Source organism: Acipenser ruthenus, unplaced genomic scaffold, assembly GCF_902713425.1.
Source record: "Acipenser ruthenus unplaced genomic scaffold, fAciRut3.2 maternal haplotype, whole genome shotgun sequence".
In the NCBI taxonomy this organism is placed as follows: domain Eukaryota; kingdom Metazoa; phylum Chordata; class Actinopteri; order Acipenseriformes; family Acipenseridae; genus Acipenser; species Acipenser ruthenus.
The window spans coordinates 1,025-24,657 of record NW_026707545.1 but is presented as its reverse complement, the minus strand read 5'-3'; the positions used below and the strand labels follow the sequence as shown (position 1 = coordinate 24,657).

Here is a 23,633-nt window from a genome sequence, read left to right as displayed (position 1 = left end):
CAGTGGACAGTGGAGTTTGGCAGCTGCAGGTCCAACCCGAGGCGATTTTTTCTTTGGAAACTTTCATGAAGTTCCTGTGTAGATTTTTTTTTAAGTCAACACATTTTAACACAAATATAATTGCACATCAAGACAAATGCATAATGGTTTCTGATACAGTATGTCAACACATACAAATTATACATGTATTTATTTCTCTTTCGCTGTATTATTTGTACGAAGAAAACCTAATATAAATATCCGCGACGATTGCAAATTTAAAATGACAACTGGTGAGAGTTTGCCACGTCTTTGTAAACTGGGAATTAAACTTAACACCTATTATTAAATAATAGATAATATGTCGTATTAGTAACTGTCATTATTACATTTTAAACACAAATATAATTGCACATAAAAATAAATCGCACAACAAATGATAAATTATTTCTGCTTATGTCATAAACCATATACAAAATAATGCATGTATTGTATTTATTTCTCTTTCACTAATATTTGCAAATATATTGCAAGTACATGTACAAAGAAAACCTATAATATAAAGTAACCAGCGATTAAATGTAATCTTTGTAAACTGCATAGCCTAAAGTTAACCTATTATTAAATAATAATATGAAAAACATGTTATTAATATTACAACGACGTGTTTTCGATTTCTACCACATATAATGTATATTTTAATAAAAAGTAAAACAATTTACTAGACTCATTGGAAAGATCGCAATAACAGTCTTTTCTGTTCGCATGCGTAGAAAGGCTCAAAAAGACGAATGCTAACTTATTTCCTGTATCACCGGTATTAAATTTCGTTCGAACTTTCGGAACTGGAGCCGAAAATTCCGGTTCAGTTCGGAGCCGAACCGGAACGGTAAAAAATTGGGTTCGAATCCCTACCAAAAATAAAATTCTATACATGTCTGTGCTTTAATGCAAAACCATTTTATTCACAAGCATACAGGCTACATAGCAGGGATATAAATTAAATGTAGCCTAGGAGTGTTACAAATCTTTTACTGGCAACAATTGTAAATTGAATTCACCACCTCTGCTAACACACTATAATGGCAAGCAGTATTGTCTGCTGAAGAACAGGTATGTGTTTTGACTGAAAAAGTGTAATTACGGTGCAGTTAAAAGGTACCAGGTGGTCCAGATTAATTTGCTGCTCAGGCCTTGGGATATTGCATGGACAGATCCTGCGTTATAAATTTTATTGCATATAAATCATGTTTTGTCCTCTTCGGGCTATAATGCTCTTGAATATCATTCCTGTTCATTTCTTCCTTGCTAGCTGAGTTATCGAACTGACAGTTTTAATGGATGCATTAGATTCAAATGGGCCCATTACCTGTTAGCAGCACATCCACCAGCACATTGTCATCAGTAGGATTTCTGAAGGGCACAATAATGGAGGAATGCGTGCCAACACAAGTGCTGATACTTAGAGGCTCCATTGGCAGAGGGATAAGGCCTACTCCAGACATGTGGAATGTCCATTCTTCCAGCTGAAAGTAAAGCAGAATCAGGTTGTGCAGTTATAATGTGTATCAGATAAGCTTATTACCATTTGTAGTCCTTGAGTTTTTCATCTATTTGTCATCTAAAACCTGAAATTATATACACATGTCAATATTATACATTGTAGTGAATATTTACTCCCTTTTTTATGTGGCTGTGACAGGGCAGAGGCTCTGCACACTGAGAAGTGTGTGTTTGGTGGCTGACAGCTATCTTGGCTCAGGTGCAGAGGAACAGCGTGGGACCAAGATGGCTGCCTTTGAACAGCCACACAATGTCAATTGTTAATTGTTTAATTGTTTTATTGTTTAACTAAAAAGTATGGAATGTGGCCAGGTGGTAATTGAATGATTAATTGTCAATCAACCCCTAGTCACATGGTATAAATAGAGAACAATGTGTTTGTTAGTGAGAGTGTGTAGGAGAGAGAGAAGAGTGTGTGCGGAGTAGAGAGAAAAAAAGAGAGCACCGGGTAGCCGAAGCTTGGGTGTTTTGGGTATGTGTATTTTGAGGAGTTTTTGTTTGTAGTTGTTTTGTTCAAACTTATTTTGTTCCTGTATTTTGTTTATTTGTTTGTTTTGTGTTTAATAAAAGTGTGCAGGAAGCGCTAAACTGCACAAAAAAAATAATAATAATAATAATAAATTAAGCACAATGTAACTCCCCATCGCAGTGTTTTCTGTCTCTGTCTCGGTCTCGGTCTATTCAGGCTGGACGACACACCTTTACTGAACCATCTCCATTCAAACATTCATCCCTTTGTTCTCTTTTATAGGGGTAATTGACACTCAATCATTCAATTACCACCTGGCCACATTCCGCTTTTCAATTATATAATATAACAATTACCAATTTACATTGTATGGCCGTGCAAAGGCAGCCATCTTGGCCCCAGGCTGTTCCTCTGCACCTGAGCCAAGATGGTTGTCCGCCACAAAACACACACTTCTCGGCGTGCAGGGCCTCTGCCCTGTCACAGTGACATGTATCGGACCCTTTAATGTTGCCACAACGACCTTGGTGTTTTAATTAAGTAGAACAAGTTTGGAGCACATAATTGCTAAAGTAGGACCCCCATACATCATTTTGCATAACCAATAACACAAATCAAGCACGCCATCATCAATCTTTAATGTAGCCTACATGTGCAAATGGCCCTTAAGTTTCCTGCAAGATTAGTGAGGATTGATGAAAGTTGACTTATTTTTGTATTGTAAATATTCTGCCCTATCTGAACATCCATAAAGTGTTATGTTAACATGTTAACATCAGTATGTATTTGTGAATTGTCATTCAGGTTTCTTTGAGTTTTATATAACCTTATAATGGTTATTTAAATGATTTATTTCACTCCTACGGTGCGATATTAATAAATACAATGGGCCAGATTATTAAACTGTGTTATTCCAATTTACTGTCCACACATTTTTTTATAGACATTTTTTTTTAAACTAAACTAAAAAAATTAAACGTTTGAGATATGAACTAAATTGGGTGCATTTTTTCCTTCCTAAATTTTGTTTTGTGCAAATGGCCAGTAGGAGTAAGAAATAGCTTGAATATGTAGTGTACAACCTGCTGCCCTCTAATTATGTATAAATCAATATATTGATTTGCCAAAACACAATAAGTTAAAAAAAAAAGCCTCTGTGTGATCTCTTAGTCCATAGCGTTGTTGCCTAAACTACTTCCCTAGGCAATAATCTCAAGGAACCCCATCATTAGTTTCAAGTCAGTTAATGTCTGTGAGCATTAGTTTGAAACTGCTGACATTAGCAGCTTAAACTGAAATCTCAATGGCTAGATGTTTGAAATGTGTACATTTCTGCTTCCTCTATACAAGATTAGAAAGATTAAAAAATTAAAAAAACTATATCCAACTACTGTATATTTTTCAAAGAAATTGTTAGAAAAACATTACTTTGAAAAGTAGATATCTTTTATATCACTGAGCCAAGATACTAAAGTGGTGACATGTAATTTAGAAGGAATTACCTATAGTAGTAGGATAATAAACAAAGCCAAGGCACACAACCAATTATCCACTGCTGCTTGCTATAGGCCTCCTTTACATGTTTCTAGTATATGTAACACAGTCCAAGAGACCACAACAACCATGCATCAATCAGATAGATTGCACTTCGCAATGCTCCCCTGGAATTTATTTTCTCAGAACCTTTCTTGTATTTGTGTTGCTGTCTAAATAACATTTTTTCTCTTGTGCAGTGGAGTGTCTTTTTACCCACTGGAGTGCTGCAAATTACCATACTTTTCTGGTATCTCTTAGGACACTTTTTACCCAGCAATACAAAACCCCAATTTGGAAAGACAGCAGGTTAAGAAAACTGCAAGTTCAAATATAGGAACATGTATTACAGTATCTCTCTGTTCCTTCCCATTCTTCCCTTTGCTTTCCTATGCTATTGCTTGTACATTGCTTTACTACATTGTGTTATTCTTTTACCAGTGTGTAACAACATCACCTGCCACAGCTGATGCTGTAGTACAAAACAAATGAATCAGTTGTCTGTGCTTAAGTAGGAGATAATCAACAGCTCAGGAGAACTGAAGTTAGTGGACGTCCTCTATCCCACAACCAAGCCAATCGCCCTTTTACACACAGAATTTAAAGATCGGATGTTGTCTCCTGGCCTCTGTAGAGTTGGCCAGTTACGGTCCCCTGTAGTGTATTGAGGACAAACCGCTCCTAACAGTTTGGACTCCCTAACCCTTGGGAGTTCCAGAGCCAACGTGATGCCCGGTCTTGAATCCTCAAACAAAGACTGTCGACTTTTCACATCCAGGAGCACAGGGCAACATGCATTTGAAGAGAAAAAAAGTTCCCATGAATGAAAGCTGTGAGACCGTTTATTAAAGCCAAGCTTGGCTTCTAAACAGTTTTGGCAGAGCAACACTGTCTTTTTCAATTTAGTAACAGGATACCTCACAGTCATCAATGATTCAGCAGTTCTGAAGCACCATCTCATGCCTTTGTATAATAGGGAGAATCTTTAATGGAATATTTTGGCAAAAACAACAATAAACCATTTTGGAAAATTAAAAAAAAACTAAAGCCACAAAAGCCTTCCTCATTGTTCTGATGCAGGCATTTGCTCAAAAGAGTTCGAAACAAAAGTGCAGGAAATAAGAAAATCAAAGCCAAATACTAACCTTGAGTCTCAATAAATACAAACTAGTTTTATAATTTATGTTATATTAAAGAAAAAATAAATATTTTGTATGATAGTTATATGACAGTTATATGAAGATTGTGACAGAGCCTTCATGCTGTAAGAAGGAAATAAATCAGCATACAATCAGAAGGATGGAAATATAAAAAATAATGTGCTGCGGCTGGTTTAGCATTGTCTGCACTTAAGTAGGAGATAATCAACAGATAATCAAGCAAATGCTAGATTACAGTTAATTAAATTGGACAATACAGGCTCAAATGTGAAAGTGTATGCTTTTTCAAATTTAGGTTGTCCTTACTTAAGAACATAATCAACAGATAATCTGCCAAGGCTACTTTTTTAAATAGACCACTGTCACAAAGACGGCCAGAGTGGGTGGCGTCAGACCAGACAGGAATTCAAAACAAAGACAGTGGTTGATGATGAGCTGAGTGCAATGGCTGCACTCAGCGTTTATTAACAAATAAAAGGGTTGAAAACAGCACAAAACACGGGACACGGCACTACACGCCAAAATAAATAGACATACAAAACGACTAAACGCTAAACAGACGGTGCAGGACAGACAGACGAACAAACACGGTGAGTACAAACAACTATTATAGTTACGCTTTCTTTCACTATTTAGTTTCTCCTTCTCTCTCTCTCCCGTTCTCCACTCACCGAACACCAACCACCAACTGAGTGAAAATGTGCATCTATATATACTGTTGTGCTGGGATTCAATTACTAATTAATTATTCACTTGAATCCCAGCACGTGAATTAATTCTGTGCAACCCCGTGCTCGCATATTATATTTTAAATGCACGTGCGTGATGTGCAATCCCGTGCCTAAATACAAATATACAATTTAAACACACGTGAAACACAGACCTGTTTATATCCCGTGTACCAATCTATACACCAACATTTACACACGCACGCAACACATAACACACAATTGCACACAGGGGCGGGGCACATTGCCACATATACCCCCCCTTGTGCGCAGCACACATGGCCTCAACGGCCACCTCCCCCCTTAAAAACCCAGCAGTCCAGGACAAAGTCTCGGGCTGGGAAGGGAGGCTTCAGTGGGCCCATGGCTGGCCATGCTGTCAGCACCCCTGCCGGTAGTGGCACGGCTGACAGCATGCTGGTCCCGTCCTGCAGCGAAAAAGCTGCGGGGGCAGGTGGTCCCCCGACCTCCCCCTTCTTCATAGCCGGCAGCTCCCTCCTGTGGGGCTCCGGCCACAAGAACTCCTGCAGCGAAACTGCTGCTGGGGAAAGTGGTCTCCAGACCTCCTCCCCCTTCTTTGTGGCCGACAGCTCCCCTTTCTGGGGCTCCAGCCACCGTACTCCCCGTGGTGGAAGTACGGGAAGCAGAGACAGCTCCTGCTGTTCTGCTTCTGGTGGTGGTGGAGGCAGAGGCAGCTCCTGCTCCTCTGCTCCTGGAAGTGGCAGAGGCAGCTCCTGCTCCTCTGCTCCTTCCGGTGGTGGTGGCGGAGGCAGAGGCAGCTCCTGCTCCTCTGCTCCTTGCGGTGGTGGTGGCGGAGGCAAAGGCAGCTCCTGCTCCTCTGCTCCTTGCGGTGGTGGTGGCGGAGGCAGAGGCAGCTCCTGCTCCTCTGCTCCTTGCGGTGGTGGTGGCAGAGGCAGCTCCTGCTCCTCTGCTCCTGGAGGTGGTGGTGGCGGAGGCAGAGGCAGCTCCTGCTCCTCTGCTCCTGGAGGTGGTGGTGGCGGAGGCAGAGGCAGCTCCTGCTCCTCTGCTCCTGGAGGTGGTGGAGGCAGAGGCAGCTCCAGCTCCTCTGCTCCTGGTGGTGGTGGAGGCAGAGGCAGCTCCAGCTCCTCTGCTCCTGGCGGTGCTGGCTCCCTCTGCTGTGGCGGCTGGGCATGTGTGCGCCGTGCTGCCTTCAGCAGCATAGCGAGAGGCTGCTGGGGGACACCAGCATCCTGCCCTTCTCCCCCCAAAAATTTTCAGGGGGGTTGAGCCTGTAACCCCTCCCCTTCCGGCTCTTGGGGCTGAACCAGCAGGCATTTTCCCTCTGCTGGTGGCTTGGGTCCCAGGGCTGTGGAAGCCCCGACTTGCCTCCCTTTGGGCTGTGGACGCACCGACTCCTCCCTTTTGGGCTGTGGACGCACCGACTCCTCCCTTTTGGGCTGTGGACGCACCGACTCCTCCCTTTTGGGCTGTGGACGCACCGACTCCCCCCTCTTGGGCTGTGGACGTTCGGGCTCCCCCCACTCAGGCGTAGGACGTTCGGGCTCCTCCCACTCAGGCGTAGGACGTTCGGGCTCCTCCCACTCAGGCGTAGGATGTTCGGGCTCCTTCCACTCAGGCGTAGGACGTTCAGGCTCCTCCCATTTGGGCTGTGGACGCTCAGGCTCCTCCCATTTGGGCTGTGGACGCTCAGGCTCCTCCCATTTGGGCTGTGGACGCTCAGGCTCCTCCCGCTTGGGCTGTGGACGCTCAGGCTCCTCCCCATAGCTGCGGAAGGGACAGTGGGCGAACAGGTGATCCTGGTCGCAGAGGAGGCACCCCGGCGATGGCGTTAAGCCATCGCCGGGGATGCCTGGCCCTTAGGCGGCACTCCTCCTCCCTGTCCTTCACCTCTTTATCCGTCTCTGCCTCCCGCTTGGGCTGTGAAGGCAAAACCAGCAGGCATTCACCCTCTGCTGGTGGAGATGGGGACAGCAGGTACTCACCCTCTGCTGGTGGAGATGGGGACAGCAGGTACTCACCCTCTGCTGGTGGAGATGGGGACAGCAGGTACTCACCCTCTGCTGGTGGAGATGGGGACAGCAGGTACTCCTCTGCTGGTGGTCCTGCTACCTGGGCTGCTGTTCCATTTATGGTTGCCTCCAGGTAGCTGAGGACAAACTCCACACCTTCCTCCAAGGTGTTTGGGGTGTGTTCCTGCTGATAGGCCTCCCATCTCTCACTGTCCATCATCCACAGGGCCTGGACGACTATGGGCAGAGACTGGGCCTCCAGCCCAGCATTCTCCAGGAACCAGCCCCGCAGTTTGATGGCGTCTTCTGCCATTGATTTTTTATGTTTGTTTTTTTCCCCCAAAACAATATTTGTAATCTTTTTTTTTTTTTTTTTTTTTTTTTTTTTAATCCAGACCCCTCCTGGTCCGACGCTTGGAGGCGCGGCTATCCACGAAGACACCACGTGTCACAAAGGCGGCCGGAGTGGGTGGCGTCAGACCAGAAACAGGAACACAATAAACAGAGAGATGTGGTTTGGTATAAGATGGGCGCGTGATCGCGCTCAGCATTTAATAAACAGAAAATAAAAAGGTTTTAAACACAACAAAAACACAGGACACGGCACTACACGCCAAAATAAATAGACATACAAAACGACTAAACGCTAAACAGACGGTGCAGGACAGACAGACGAACAAACACGGTGAGTACAAACAACTATTATAGTTACGCTTTCTTTCACTATTTAGTTTCTCCTTCTCTCTCTCTCCCGTTCTCCACTCACCGAACACCAACCACCAACTGAGTGAAAATGTGCATCTATATATACTGTTGTGCTGGGATTCAATTACTAATTAATTATTCACTTGAATCCCAGCACGTGAATTAATTCTGTGCAACCCCGTGCTCGCATATTATATTTTAAATGCACGTGCGTGATGTGCAATCCCGTGCCTAAATACAAATATACAATTTAAACACACGTGAAACACAGACCTGTTTATATCCCGTGTACCAATCTATACACCAACATTTACACACGCACGCAACACATAACACACAATTGCACACAGGGGCGGGGCACATTGCCACAACCACATAAATTGTTTTTGTTTTTAAAGTTGACTGAAGTGGAAAAAGTTGCTTTTAACCTTAGATTTTCAAATCTGTCTCTGACTGCAGCAACACGCATACTAACGCATAGATTGAAGTTCAAGCTGAGAACACTATGTAACACAATTTTTGTTCCTGGGTAGTAAGTGTTATTTCCTAATTGCTTATGCCTCAAAAGTATAGAAAATGGCTATTATTCCCCACAAACTTTGCTTTTGTGACCAGGACAGTGATATTTTGAAATTTACCTATTTCCAATGAGAAAACGGGCGAATTTGTGTCTTTTCGTTCACATAAAGTCAGAAAAAAAACAACATATGAATCCAAATTAACATGTATTTATACTAAAGTAATACAAAAATGACTACAAAAGATTTAGAAGTGAGTAGTTTTTCGAGATTTACGATTATACTGTAAATCACTTTCACGAATCAGCCCCCAAATGTAGTCTCCCATCATGTTCTCGTTATACTGTCCTTGGTAGCGGCGTTCAAAGTCCAGTATATCCTGGTGGAAGCGCATTAGTCTTTCATTAATTAAAACCCTCTTTTCCAGGTAAGTTATATAACATGCAACATGCAACATTTTATGATCCTAAGAAATATCACTACGCTTTATCAGCATCAGGCTTATCCCTGTTTAAAACAGTGAGGCAGATACAAATGCAGGAAGTATGACCAGTTGATTCCCCAGTTGATTTATGACCAAGAATGATCAAGATATGTGAATGAAAAACATCAAAACAGATACAGATATTATGTTGAAAAAGACCTATCAGCAATACGGATAGGCCGGAATTTTGTGAGGTGAACAGACTGGTTCCGCTTGTTCGATGTGGAAAAGGAAAAGGTTTTAGCCTTTTCGCAAAATCAATTTGTTACATTTTTTTCAAGTTTTAAAGGTGAAATCTCCTGTTTCGAAATCGAAATTTCCAGTTACAAAGTAATTTTCTATTCTTCTTGAAAGGCCTTGGGGCTCTCGGGGCTCTTTGTATAAAGCAGATATTTTTAATAAATAAACTATAATAACATTAATAATATTATTATGGATCAAATATTGTATTTTGCCAGTATTGCATGTTTGTCTTTTATTCAATATTAGAATATGGAGAATCAGCAATACCTGCAGGGTGGAGCCATGCTTCACCACGTGGAACTGCTCTCTGAGCAGAGCCATGCTTCACCACGTGGAACTGCGCGCTGAGCAGAGCCATGCTTCACCACGTGGAACTGCGCGCTGAGCAGAGCCATGCTTCACCACGTGGAACTGCTCTCTGAGCAGAGCCATGCTTCACCACGTGGAACTGCTTGCTGAGCAGAGCCATGCTTCACCACGTGGAACTGCTCGCTGAGCAGAGCCATGCTTCACCACGTGGAACTGCTCGCTGAGCAGAGCCATGCTTCACCAGGTGGAACTGCTCGCTGAGCAGAGCCATGCTTCACCACGTGGAACTGCTCTCTGAGCAGAGCCATGCTTCACCACGTGGAACTGCTCGCTGAGCAGAGCCATGCTTCACCACGTTGAACTGCTCTCTGAGCAGAGCCATGCTTCACCACGTGGAACTGCTCGCTGAGCAGACCGGGCTGCTTGACCGGAATAGCAGAACACATTCCGTGGCCAGAAGGTGGAGCGGTTTCACCAAATCAGATTGTACAGTTCTGTTCAGTCTCACGTAATTAAGGTAGTGTGTTTGTTTTAAACACTAAAGGGTGTTCTGTAACACTTTAAATGAATACAATTAGATACATTCACATACTGTACATATCTTCAAAGCAGTTATTGGTAAACTGAATTTATAACAAGACTGGGAAGGCGAAGTCTAAAGTTTGTGTTAAAATGTAGTATTTTTGTACCGTGTAACTACATATAACCATACCTGTCTGCACGTGAATGTAATGGTTGTTGTGTGGTTAGCTTTCCCGAGGGCAGAAGGACAGAACTGGACAGGTATCTTGGTCGACGAGTGTGGTGCCACAACCAGCTTTTTCCAGCACATGAAAAACAACAAAGTAAAAAAAATCAATGTATGTTATTTAGAGTCAGTTTCTCTTAATGCCTCCTATTGACAGTTTTGATTTTTATGATTAATGCATTCTACTCTGTGCATTCTTTCCTTGCAGCATGCATGGTCTGCTTAAACTGATAAAGTCTACAGCAGTAAATGGTTTTCACTGATAGTCTTCAGATTTGTATTAAAATAAAATAAATATATATATAATATAATATAATATAAACATGATCAGCCCCTTAAATGGTGCAGTACAATAGGGGTTTAAAGCTAAGATAGTTATTTTGTTAGAGATCTATCATCTAAAGGTGGCCCAATAACATTTGTGACTTCAGGCAAACTTAGATAAGATAATCGTTGCAACCCACTATATCAAAAAGATGTACTAAAGGGGTTTGGGGGGTTATCAGCCAGCCTCTGCTGCTCCATGTATACATATATATATATATATATATATTATACCTGCCTAAGGGAAATAAATTGATTATGGCAAAAATATTTCCTAAAACAGTAATTTGGTGACATTAACAAAATATAGCACTTTCTGTAAGCAAACTGCACTAGAGATGCTTACCGGTTTCTTAGGTTCTATCTCCAAAGAGAAATTGCTTGGATTACTGTTGACAGTTTCCAATTTCAGAGTTTCATCAGTAGGATTAACTAAAGGGATAAACTCACGAGTCCATCTGTGTAAAAGATAACAGACAAAATGCAAGTTTAACATAGACTCTGAAGTTTGGAGAAACATTTCTGCTGAACAAATGGAAAACAGAACTATTTCAAAAGGGGAGAATTACTAAATTCCAGCTTCAATCGCTTACATTACATGACAAGATAGTTAAGAGAAGTCCCTTTTCACTTGCCAGTCTTTGATAATAAGTTAACATTTATAATTTTTATGGCATTTTTCATGCACTGAAACACCAAAAGTGCATAATGGCTCAGCTCAGGTTATAGCATTGACTGCAGTCAGTAAACAGCACACAATTATGTGCTATATAGTAGTCTGTCATGCAGCACAAGACCGAATTCACTAATATTATATCTTATTTACAGGAAAAGTCCAGTTGCATTTCTATTATATCCAAACCTGTATGGTTTGAGATTAGATAGAGTGTGAAGGATAGCCTAATGACCCTATTAAAAAGGACTGTTTGTAAGCTGATGGTTTGAAAGCATTTATTTTCTCGATCTATATCTTATGCTTTTTAAATAATCTTACATCTGTTTTAATCTAACTAAAATCTTGCATACCTATTGCATCTGTATAGCATGTTTAAAATACAGCCACTGCAAACATCTTTACTCACTGTTTGTGCTTGTCTGTACATGTCTGTTTCTTGGACATTTATGTTACAGTGATTCACAGTTATGGTGAATATGACCTGATTTTCAGGATGATTAGATCTTGACCCAGTTAACTGGTGCCAAGATCTTGTCCCATCAGCCATTTTTTCATCTAAGCAAAATGTTGGTTTATGACATATCTGTGTTATAAAATATATCACACATACATAATTTACCTTCTAAAATTACAGGACACGGTTAAGGTTGCTGCTAAGTTTTAGGGCTTTTGACATTACTTGTGGACCAGACACATAATTTAAGATGTATTTAGCCATGTTCGCTTATCTAATGCAGGCCTGTGTAAGACTACAGGGAAGTACTGTAGTTGATCGACTTCCCCCCTAAGTACACTAGTAATAGAATGATACATATACAAAAGGAAAATCTTAATTTCGTTTTCAGCAATATTGAAAAGGTTGGTAATAAAATACTGGCATAACCCTAAGGACATTAAAAGTAGTACATTCAATAGATATAATCCATCACATTTTTTGTGTAGTCAGGAACCAGTTTTCTTGTGGTATAAAAGCCAATTAATTACACACAATATAAAAAGTGTTTTAAAAATAGGTGGTGTTATTTCTTTGATGTTTAAGCCATGGATGTCAAAACAGTGGCAAATTCACTATCAGCTTTGTGGAAGACACCTCACAGAAATGTCAACTGACAGCTAGACAATCGGAGGACTGCATGTCTAAATACTAAAAATAATACTAATACTAAAAATAATACTAATAATACTAATATAATACTAAACTGTGTATTAATATAAATTGCTAACGTTTCTCTCTGCCATGGATGTCAACACTGCACAAGTTACAGTACGTAAGTATTGCACTTACTTTCCAAGTTCACACTGGAGTTCAGGAAGTGTAGTTGCCACTGGCTTCTCTGCAATTAATTCCAGTTCATACCAAAATTCTCCAACTACATCAGACTGGAATATGACACTGTAAAAGTAGAAGATAATGTTACTTTCCCCAGCACAATCAAAAGGTTTCATATGATGTTTCTGGACAATGGTTAAGCAATGTCATCTTACAACAGTGAAAGTCAAATACTGTAGAGACGGTTACAAGGAAAACTACTGTAGTAACCATATTAAAATGTAGTAGGTAAATATTGCATAAGCACAGGAAAATCATGGTAAAATCCATGCAAAATTACCATGGTATAACTTGTATATGAGCAATGCATAAAATAACAGCTTTATTTAACTTTGCTGAATGATGGCTATTTATAAATTGAGGCATATTGATTATGTTACTATTGCATTGTTAAACTGGCCCAGTTTTCTTCTGGGTGAATACTTCTTAATACCCAGTATGACAGCGTCGTCTTTGGTGCCGGCTTTACATTAACAAGCTGGTAAAACATTAACATATTTGACCTTGCTTTTTGTTTCAAGAACTTTGTATATATAAAAAAAAAAGGCGGCTTTTCTAATGTTAGAAATTGTAACAGGAAGTTTATATGAATTATTGGGATCAAACCCAGCAAAATATATATATATACATATACTGGTATCATGCTGCAAACAAAAAATGTTTTTTGAAGCCTGAAGGAATAAATGGCTTGCAAAACTGTAACTAATACAAGAGTGTGAAAAATCCTTCATGCTAATGTAATTGCTAAGGAATACTATTTTTAATGATCAATGCTTAAGAACAAAAGATGCTAAAGATTCTAACAGATGAATGACGTTCCACAGAAAGCACACTGAGGTGTACTTCTTTTGCTTTGGGAGCTTTACATTTTTAATCCATCACATGTTCTGTTGTATGCCTTTTTAATACATGGTTTATTCTAATCACCTTGTTCAGTACAAAAACATAATGAAAGTGTTGATTAACAAAAAGAAACAAATAATAAATGACTGACAGCAAAAACCTTGCCCTGTATGAAGCCTCAACTTCTTCAGCTGTCTAGGGTATCCCTCCCTCAAGCTTGGATATTCTGTCACTTACATTGCCTTCACACTAGAAATACTAGATAATGGTTAGATTCCTGACCATGCAGCCTACAGCAGTACCACTGTGATGATTTAAATGATTTTGTCAAAACAACCGAGATGCTTGAGAAGAAATGTCTGCTGAAAAGAGACACTAATGGAACAGTGACCTTGTTCTGTCAAATTTCAATCATTTCGATGGAAAGATAATGAGGCAGAATGTTCACAAATGATATGCTATGTATTGCTTTCTGCCAGTTTTTATTGTAGGACTCATTAGCACCCGCAGCCGTATGCATGTTACGCAATGTGCGTACCTTTGATTTGCAAAAAGCCATCTTCATAAGTGTGGACTCACATGCAGCGGTCCAGATAAACTGCATACCTGCTGTTTTCATTAAAATGTGCATAGCAATTTTGCTGCACAGCTTGGCTGCCTGTCTAACAAAAAACAAAGTTTATGTTTATACGCCATGCTTATGGGATGAGTAATGATTAGTTGTAGTGATTGTGAGAGTAAAATGATTAGAAATGGAACCAGCATAAGAAAATTGTGAGCTAGTTTTTCCCCTAGTTTAAGTTGATGGCAGCACGCTGTGTTTATTCATTTTTAGAACTCAGGAAAGAACAAAAATGCAGCACTCAGATTGGCTGAAACACTTTATAGCATGGTGATGCAGAGTCGTTATCGACATGAGATGCGATGTTAGTGTGGTTCAGTTGTGCGTACCATGTGAAAGATTTCTGGGGGCGCACCTGGTAGGATTTCCATTACACGAGAGTAGATGTTAAAACTTCATGCTGATTTGAACTCGGCTCTCGCCAAGATAAGCACCAACTAAGACGTAGCTTTACAGTAAACTAATGTGATCCATATGCGTCTCCATCCATTTATGTTTCCTTCCATATGATGATGTAGATATCCTTCTGTCTGGTGTTAATGGCTGAAGTGTAATGCTGGCTCCAGGGATCAGCTTATTTTGCCTCCCTGGCGCATCAGCACACACAACGGCTGCGATGCTGGCTCCGGGGATCAACCAAAGTGCGGCCTCCCCAGCGCATCAGCATGACAACCGTCTGGATTGAGCTAAGTAGGGTACATCTCTGGGGTTTTCAAGTGGGCACCTTCCATCCTCAGTGTTTCGTCGACTAGCCCACGACACCTCAAGAGGGCTCGACGGTGATTCTGGCGTCCCAGCATCACCCCCCTCCGTCCCCCACTCAACTCAGCCCAGCTTACTTACCTGTCCCCAGCCAGAATCTTTCCGTCTCAACCACAGCCAGTTGCTGCTCCTCTCTGCTGCTTCAGATAAGTTCTTCACTGTGCGACGCAACTCTTGGCCACTGAATCCGACGTCTCTGAGAAACCGGGTTGTAGAGTGTGCCACAAATCCTCGACAACCCACTTCCACTGGGTAAACCTGAACTCTCCATCCTCGCTGTTCCGCTTCAGTGGCTAGTTGAGCATACCGCAGTTTCTTCCTCTCATACGCCTCATCTACAGCGTCCTCCCATGGCACTGTTAACTCTACCAGGTGAACAAGGCGTGCTGATCCAGACCACAAGACAATATCTGGTCGAAGGTTAGTGGTGGCAATCTCGGGTGGAAAAATAAGCCGTTGACCAACATCTGCCAGCATATTCCAGTCTCTAGCAGCTTCCAGTTGTCCTGGGCGAGGATTGGTTTTAACACCTTTTCTTGGTGGTTGCTCTCCTGGGCGGAGGAATGTTGTCTTTTGTGTGTAATGTTTTGATGGAACAGGTGGCAACTTATTGGTCATGTTACGCTTGTCTTCCAATGCTAAGGCCAAACATCGCAGCACCTGGTCATGGCGCCAAGTAAACCGTCCTTGGCTAAGAGCCACCTTACATCCTGTCAAAATGTGCCTTAATGTTGCAGGTGATGAACACAAAGGACATGAGGGATCCTCTCCTACCCAGAGGTTTAGGTTCTGTGGTGATGGGAGAACATCATATGTTGACCTGATGAGGAAACTGATCCTGCTCTGTTCCATTGACCATAGGTCTTGCCAGCCAATCTTGCGTTGTTCCACACTCTCCCATCTCATCCATTCTCCCTGTTTGGCCTGGGAAATGGCCTTTATACACCTCATCCTCTCCTCCTGCTTTTGCACCTCGTTGACTACCAGCTTCCTTCTTTGAGCTGGGGCCGCCTTGTGCCATGTAGGAGGAGTTGAACTGAAACCAAGACCCCCTCTTCCATGCTGAACTTGCCCCATGATATCACCAATTCGAAGGGCAGCCTTTGCATCTTCCACAGCTTTCTTTGCCGCCCACTTTCTTCCAGTTTTCAACACAGGTGCTGCCTCCCTTACGCATTTATCGCGTGACTCTACTAATGTCATTTCCAGTCTGACCTTGGCGCACTTAAACTCCTCGGTTAGAGCAGAGACTGGTAGCTGCAGTATTCCTTTACCATAAAGTCCCACTCTGCTGAGGCAGCGTGGAACTCCCAACCATTTCCTGATGTATGAACTGATTAAAGCTTCCAGCTTCTCTACTGTTGTCAAAGAAACCTCGTACACAGTCAGTGGCCACAGCAACCTCGGCAGTAGACCAAACTGAAAGCACCAGAGTTTTAGTTTACCTGGTAGAGCGCAGCTGTCTATGCTCTTCAACCCTTCCACTGCTTGTTGTCTAACTTCTCCCACACGAACTGTGTCCTTTAGATCCCCGTCGTACCATCTCCCAAGACTCTTCACTGGCTTCTCAGACACTGTTGGTATTGCCTCACCATTAATGAAGAATGTTTTATCTACTACTTTGCCTTTAATTATAGAGATGCTCCTTGATTTAGTGGGCTTGAATTGCATTCGTGCCCATTCAATGTTATTGGTTAATTTGCCCAATAATCGATTAGTGCAGGCTACTGTTGTAGTCATGGTTGTCATGTCATCCATGTATGCTCGAATTGGTGGTAGTCGCATTCCAGAAGCCAAGCGCTCTCCTCCTACTACCCATTTTGATGCCCTAATGATTACTTCCATTGCCATGGTAAAAGCCAGTGGAGAAATGGTGCATCCTGCCATTATTCCAACCTCTAGGCATTGCCATGTAATGCTGAATTCTGAAGTTGAAAAACTGAATTGCAAATCTCCAAAATAGGCTTTCACTAAATTTGTTATTGTCATCGGTACACTGAAAAAATCAAATGCTGCCCAAAGTAGTTCATGTGGCACTGAACCATATGCATTAGCCAAATCCAGGAATGTCACATGGAGCTCCTTCCTCTCCTTTTTAGCTGATTGAATTTGTTGCCAGATCACATTGATGTGTTCTAAGCAACCTGGGAAACCTGGAATGCCCGCTTTTTGTATTGAAGTGTCAATGAAGCAGTTCTTTAATAGGTAAGCTGACAATCTCTGAGCAATAATGCTGAAGAAAATCTTGCCTTCTACGTTTAATAGGGAAATGGGACGAAACTGACTGATGCTTGTAGAATCTTTTTCTTTAGGTATAAAGACTCCACCTGCTCGGCGCCATGCTCTTGGTACAACCTGTTTTTCCCATGCCACTTTCATCAATTTCCACAGAATTCGTAGAACTCCTGAAGCACTTTTGTACACTCTGTACGGAACTCCATTAGGCCCTGGAGATGATGAAGCCCTTGCTTTTTTCACAGCTTGCTCTATTTCTTTCCACTTAGGTGCACAGTCCTCCATTTGGTATTCTGGTGGATTGATAGGTGGGATGTCTGACGGAATTGACATAGGCTCCTGCCTTTTTGAATCTGTATGTGTTTCCTCCAAATATCTCTCCAGCTCAACCTTAGATGCTTTTAGTGTGCCATTCTTCTCACTGGTGAATAACTTCTTTACAAATTTGAATGGGTCTTTATAAAAGTTAGCTCTCGCACGCTCCTTCTTTTTGTAGCGTTTCCGTAGGCGCTCAGCTCTGCGCAATGTTGCAAGCTTATCTTTTATGACCCTTTGTAAGAGATTGAGTCCCTCCTTCTGACTTTGTTCTGCTCTTCTCCATTGGTTCCTCAGCTGTCTCCTTTCTCTAACTAAGCGTTCAATCTCCTGCTGCCGTCTAGACTTTCCAGGAATAGTTTGTACTTTTTCCTTCCTTTTTTCAACTCCAAACCTCTCACTTCCATATGCGTAGATAATGTCCCCAAATTTATCCAGCTTCTTTTCAACTGTTCCACTTAATCTTTCCAATGCAACGCAGAGATCTGTGTTTACTGTGTCCCATGCAGTTTTCTCACAAGCTCTTGGCCATTTAACTCCAGGCTTGTGCCCGTTGAGGTTCTTTTCTCTCTTATGCTGGTTTGTCTGACCGGGTTCACAAGGATCATTAGGTTCATCAGTAACTGTGTCCATGCAAGTCCTCCTCACATCTATGACAGGGGTGCTGATATCCTGCGAACTGTGGTTTGCTTCCTGTCGCTGGATTTCATTCGACTGACTTGACTGACTTCGTAAGAAGTACTGATCAATGCGAGGCCCTTGTCCCTTCTCCCTCAAGCATTTCATTCTCCCTTGATGAATCTTCAAACCCCTGACCGTTGTCGCCTTGCTCCAGCCGCAGACACAAACCTGGAGTTCCATGTCTTTGTTAACTGCAGATCTTGAACTAGTCTTTTGTGAAGTACTCTCCATACTCATATCCGTTTCCGTTCCTAAGTCGTTAACCGTGTTGTCCAACATTGAGTCATCTTCCGCCCCCGCTCTCGCAGACTCTAGGGGTATTTTTTCTCTTTAATTTTCTTAGAAGCCTTGGGCGGGTGTCTCCAGCATCCTGTAAACACAGAGCTGGATACTGCCGACAAGGGTAGCTAACCCTTACCAGCCCCAATGGGGTCTCTTTCCTCCTGTCAGCTGTCTCTCCAGGCTGTCACAAGGTCTTTCCCTTGTTGCCAGCTGCACTATTCACAGCAGTCACTGGACGTATCCAGATCTTCATGATTTCCATTACACGAGAGTAGATGTTAAAACTTCATGCTGATTTGAACTCGGCTCTCGCCAAGATAAGCACCAACTAAGACGTAGCTTTACAGTAAACTAATGTGATCCATATGCGTCTCCATCCATTTATGTTTCCTTCCATATGATGATGTAGATATCCTTCTGTCTGGTGTTAATGGCTGAAGTGTAATGCTGGCTCCAGGGATCAGCTTATTTTGCCTCCCTGGCGCATCAGCACACACAACGGCTGCGATGCTGGCTCCGGGGATCAACCAAAGTGCGGCCTCCCCAGCGCATCAGCATGACAACCGTCTGGATTGAGCTAAGTAGGGTACATCTCTGGGGTTTTCAAGTGGGCACCTTCCATCCTCAGTGTTTCGTCGACTAGCCCACGACACCTCAAGAGGGCTCGACGGTGATTCTGGCGTCCCAGCATCACCCCCCTCCGTCCCCCACTCAACTCAGCCCAGCTTACTTACCTGTCCCCAGCCAGAATCTTTCCGTCTCAACCACAGCCAGTTGCTGCTCCTCTCTGCTGCTTCAGATAAGTTCTTCACTGTGCGACGCAACTCTTGGCCACTGAATCCGACGTCTCTGAGAAACCGGGTTGTAGAGTGTGCCACAAATCCTCGACAACCCACTTCCACTGGGTAAACCTGAACTCTCCATCCTCGCTGTTCCGCTTCAGTGGCTAGTTGAGCATACCGCAGTTTCTTCCTCTCATACGCCTCATCTACAGCGTCCTCCCATGGCACTGTTAACTCTACCAGGTGAACAAGGCGTGCTGATCCAGACCACAAGACAATATCTGGTCGAAGGTTAGTGGTGGCAATCTCGGGTGGAAAAATAAGCCGTTGACCAACATCTGCCAGCATATTCCAGTCTCTAGCAGCTTCCAGTTGTCCTGGGGCGAGGATTGGTTTTAACACCTTTTCTTGGTGGTTGCTCTCCTGGGCGGAGGAATGTTGTCTTTTGTGTGTAATGTTTTGATGGAACAGGTGGCAACTTATTGGTCATGTTACGCTTGTCTTCCAATGCTAAGGCCAAACATCGCAGCACCTGGTCATGGCGCCAAGGTAAACCGTCCTTGGCTAAGAGCCACCTTACATCCTGTCAAAATGTGCCTTAATGTTGCAGGTGATGAACACAAAGGACATGAGGGATCCTCTCCTACCCAGAGGTTTAGGTTCTGTGGTGATGGGGAGAACATCATATGTTGACCTGATGAGGAAACTGATCCTGCTCTGTTCCATTGACCATAGGTCTTGCCAGCCAATCTTGCGTTGTTCCACACTCTCCCATCTCATCCATTCTCCCTGTTTGGCCTGGGAAATGGCCTTTATACACCTCATCCTCTCCTCCTGCTTTTGCACCTCGTTGACTACCAGCTTCCTTCTTTGAGCTGGGGCCGCCTTGTGCCATGTAGGAGGAGTTGAACTGAAACCAAGACCCCCTCTTCCATGCTGAACTTGCCCCATGATATCACCAATTCGAAGGGCAGCCTTTGCATCTTCCACAGCTTTCTTTGCCGCCCACTTTCTTCCAGTTTTCAACACAGGTGCTGCCTCCCTTACACATTTATCGCGTGACTCTACTAATGTCATTTCCAGTCTGACCTTGGCGCACTTAAACTCCTCGGTTAGAGCAGAGACTGGTAGCTGCAGTATTCCTTTACCATAAAGTCCCACTCTGCTGAGGCAGCGTGGAACTCCCAACCATTTCCTGATGTATGAACTGATTAAAGCTTCCAGCTTCTCTACTGTTGTCAAAGAAACCTCGTACACAGTCAGTGGCCACAGCAACCTCGGCAGTAGACCAAACTGAAAGCACCAGAGTTTTAGTTTACCTGGTAGAGCGCAGCTGTCTATGCTCTTCAACCCTTCCACTGCTTGTTGTCTAACCCAGCTGGGAATTTTGTTTGGTGGTAAATTGGTCCTACATGTAGATTCCTGGATTTTGGCAACCTGAATATCTGTCTAATGATAAACATACAATGCCATTTGGCTCTTTTCACCTGAATATTATCTGAGATTTATACTTGCTGATTTGGCACCACTAAAAGGCCCTGTCTTCACCCAAAACAAAACAGCATGTTGTCTGATGTTGCATTACGAATGCATTATCATCAATTATAACTTGCAATGGCTATGTTTACCTGAAAAATAGAGTTAGCACCTGATGATAGTAGAGCTATTATTCCTGAAAAAAATATACTTGATCCTGTTCTTTTTTATTTTGACATGGGTTTACAACAAACCACCTCCAAGAATGGTTAAATGTATTTATTACAATTATTTGTTAAATACTTTCATTAAGATTCCCTTTAGCACAAAACAGATTTTTAAGTGTGTTGAAAAGTTGTAACCATCTGTATCAATGTCTTTACTGTAATATGAGTTTCAAGTGAAAACAAAATATGGCTGTATAAGATATACAATTATTAACGCCAAACCAATTAAATAAAAAATAAAAACGACTATAATTATTATAAGAGAACTACCTTTGTGTTAAAATACTTTCCAACAGTGGGATTCGAGGTAATGAATATAAGGATCGTAAGCTAATGCTTTATTGACTGAACTACACAGAGAGTTCGACTTGCTGCTTAGATTTGAGTGGTTTTATCAGTGACAGTCTGGAGGTGTGTATATCTCCACTACACTGTATTTGTAATTTATATGCATAAATAAATGTACAGTATAAATAGATTAGAGTATTCATGTCACAAAGACGGCCAGAGTGGGTGGCGTCAGACCAGACAGGAATTCAAAACAAAGACAGTGGTTGATGATGAGCTGAGTGCAATGGCTGCACTCAGCGTTTATTAACAAATAAAAGGGTTGAAAACAGCACAAAACACGGGACACGGCACTACACGCCAAAATAAATAGACATACAAAACGGACTAAACACTTAACAAACGGTGCACGGAGACAAACAAACACGGTGAGTACAAACAACTAGATTATTATTTTCCTTTACTTTACGTTCTCCTTCTCTCTCACCCGTTCTCCACTCTCGAACACCCAACCCTGACTGACTAAAAATGTGCCTATTTATACTGTTGTGCTGGGATTCAATTACTAATTAATTATTCACTTGAATCCCAGCACGTGAATTAATTCTGTGCAACCCCGTGCTCACATATTACATTTAACCAGCACGTGAAGTGATTTGTGCTCTCCTCGTGCCTAAATACAAATCTACACTTTAAATACACGTGAAACACAGACCCGTTTATATCCCGTGTACCAATCTATACACCAACATTTACACTCGCAACATACACAAATGCACACAGGGACGGGGCACATTGCCACATATACCCCCCCTTGTGCGCAGCACACATGGCCTCAACGGCCACCTCCCCCCTTAAAAATCCAGCAGTCCAGGACAAAGTCTCGGGCTGGGAAGGGAGGCTTCCAGGGGCCCACAGGTGGCAATGTTGCCAGTAGCCAGGCTGCTACTGGCCATGCTGTCAGCAGACGTGCTGACAGCTCCCAGACTGACTCCTTCAGCAGGGGCAGTCCTGGCAGCGGAAAGGCTGCTTGGGGGATGGTCTCCTGACCTCCCCTCTTCTTCGTAGCCGGCAGCTCCCTCTTCCGGGGCTCCGGCCACAGTCTCTTCTGCAGCACAAGTGCTGCAGTGGGAGCAGGTCTCCGGACCTCCCCCACGATCTCCGGCAGCGAAACTGCTGCAGTGGGAGCAGGTCTCCGGACCTCCCCCACGATCTCCGGCAGCGAAACTGCTGCAGTGGGAGCAGGTCTCCGGACCTCCCCCACGATCTCCGGCAGCGAAACTGCTGCAGTGGGAGCAGGTCTCCGGACCTCCCCCACGATCTCCGGCAGCGAAACTGCTGCTGGGGTTGGTGGTCTCCAGACCTCCTCCCCCTTCTTCGTGGCCGACAGCTCCCCTTTCTGGGGCTCCGGCCACCGTACTCCCCGTGGTGGAAGTACGGGAAGCAGAGACAGCTCCTGCTGTTCTGCTTCTGGCGGTGGTGGAGGCAGAGGCAGCTCCTGCTCCTCTGCTCCTGGAAGTGGCAGAGGCAGCTCCTGCTCCTCTGCTCCTTCCGGTGGTGGTGGCGGAGGCAGAGGCAGCTCCTGCTCCTCTGCTCCTTGCGGTGGTGGTGGCGGAGGCAGAGGCAGCTCCTGCTCCTCTGCTCCTGGAGGTGGTGGAGGCAGAGGCAGCTCCTCTGCTCCTGGCGGTGGTGGAGGCAGAGGCAGCTCCAGCTCCTCTGCTCCTGGTGGAGGTGGAACCAGCAGGTATTCACCCTCTGCTGGTGGAGGTGGGAGGGGCAAGCAGTCCTCCCACTGTGGTGAAGGTGGAACCAGCAGGTATTCACCCTCTGCTGGTGGAGGTGGGAGGGGCAAGCAGTCCTCCCACTGCGGTGGAGGTGGAACCAGCAGGCATTCACCCTCTGCTGGTGGAGGTGGGACCAGCAGGTATTCACCCTCTGCTGGCAGCTTGGGTCCTAGGGCTGTGGAAGCCCCGTCTTCCCTCTCTTCGGGCTGTGGACGCACCGACTCCTCCCTTTTGGGCTGTGGACGCCCCGACTCCTCCCTGTTGGGCTGTGGACGCACCGACTCCTCCCTGTTGGGCTGTGGACGCACCGACTCCTCCCCGTTGGGCTGTGGACGCACCGACTCCTCCCTTTTGGGCTGTGGACGTTCGGGCTCCTCCCACTCAGGCGTAGGACGTTCGGGCTCCTCCCACTCAGGCGTAGGACGTTCGGGCTCCTCCCACTCAGGCGTAGGACGTTCGGGCTCCTCCCACTCAGGCGTAGGACGTTCGGGCTCCTCCCACTCAGGCGTAGGACATTTGGGCTCCTCCCGCTTGGGCTGTGGACACTCAAGCTCCTCCCGCTTGGGCTGTGGAGGC

The 23,633-nt window shown here is 43.8% G+C and overlaps 1 protein-coding gene across 1 annotated transcript; it reads right to left on the bottom strand.

Moving 5' to 3' along the window:
• Nucleotides 1-1,153: 1,153 nt before the first annotated feature.
• Nucleotides 1,154-12,823, bottom strand: LOC131727703 (cilia- and flagella-associated protein 47-like; the record flags this gene model as incomplete). The annotated part of the gene is made up of 4 exons (XM_059018991.1): nucleotides 1,154-1,505; nucleotides 10,395-10,499; nucleotides 11,101-11,212; nucleotides 12,716-12,823. Coding segments are annotated over 4 exons (499 nt in total), but the record flags the coding sequence as incomplete, so codon positions are not given.
• Between the last annotated feature and the right edge of the window lie 10,810 nt (nucleotides 12,824-23,633).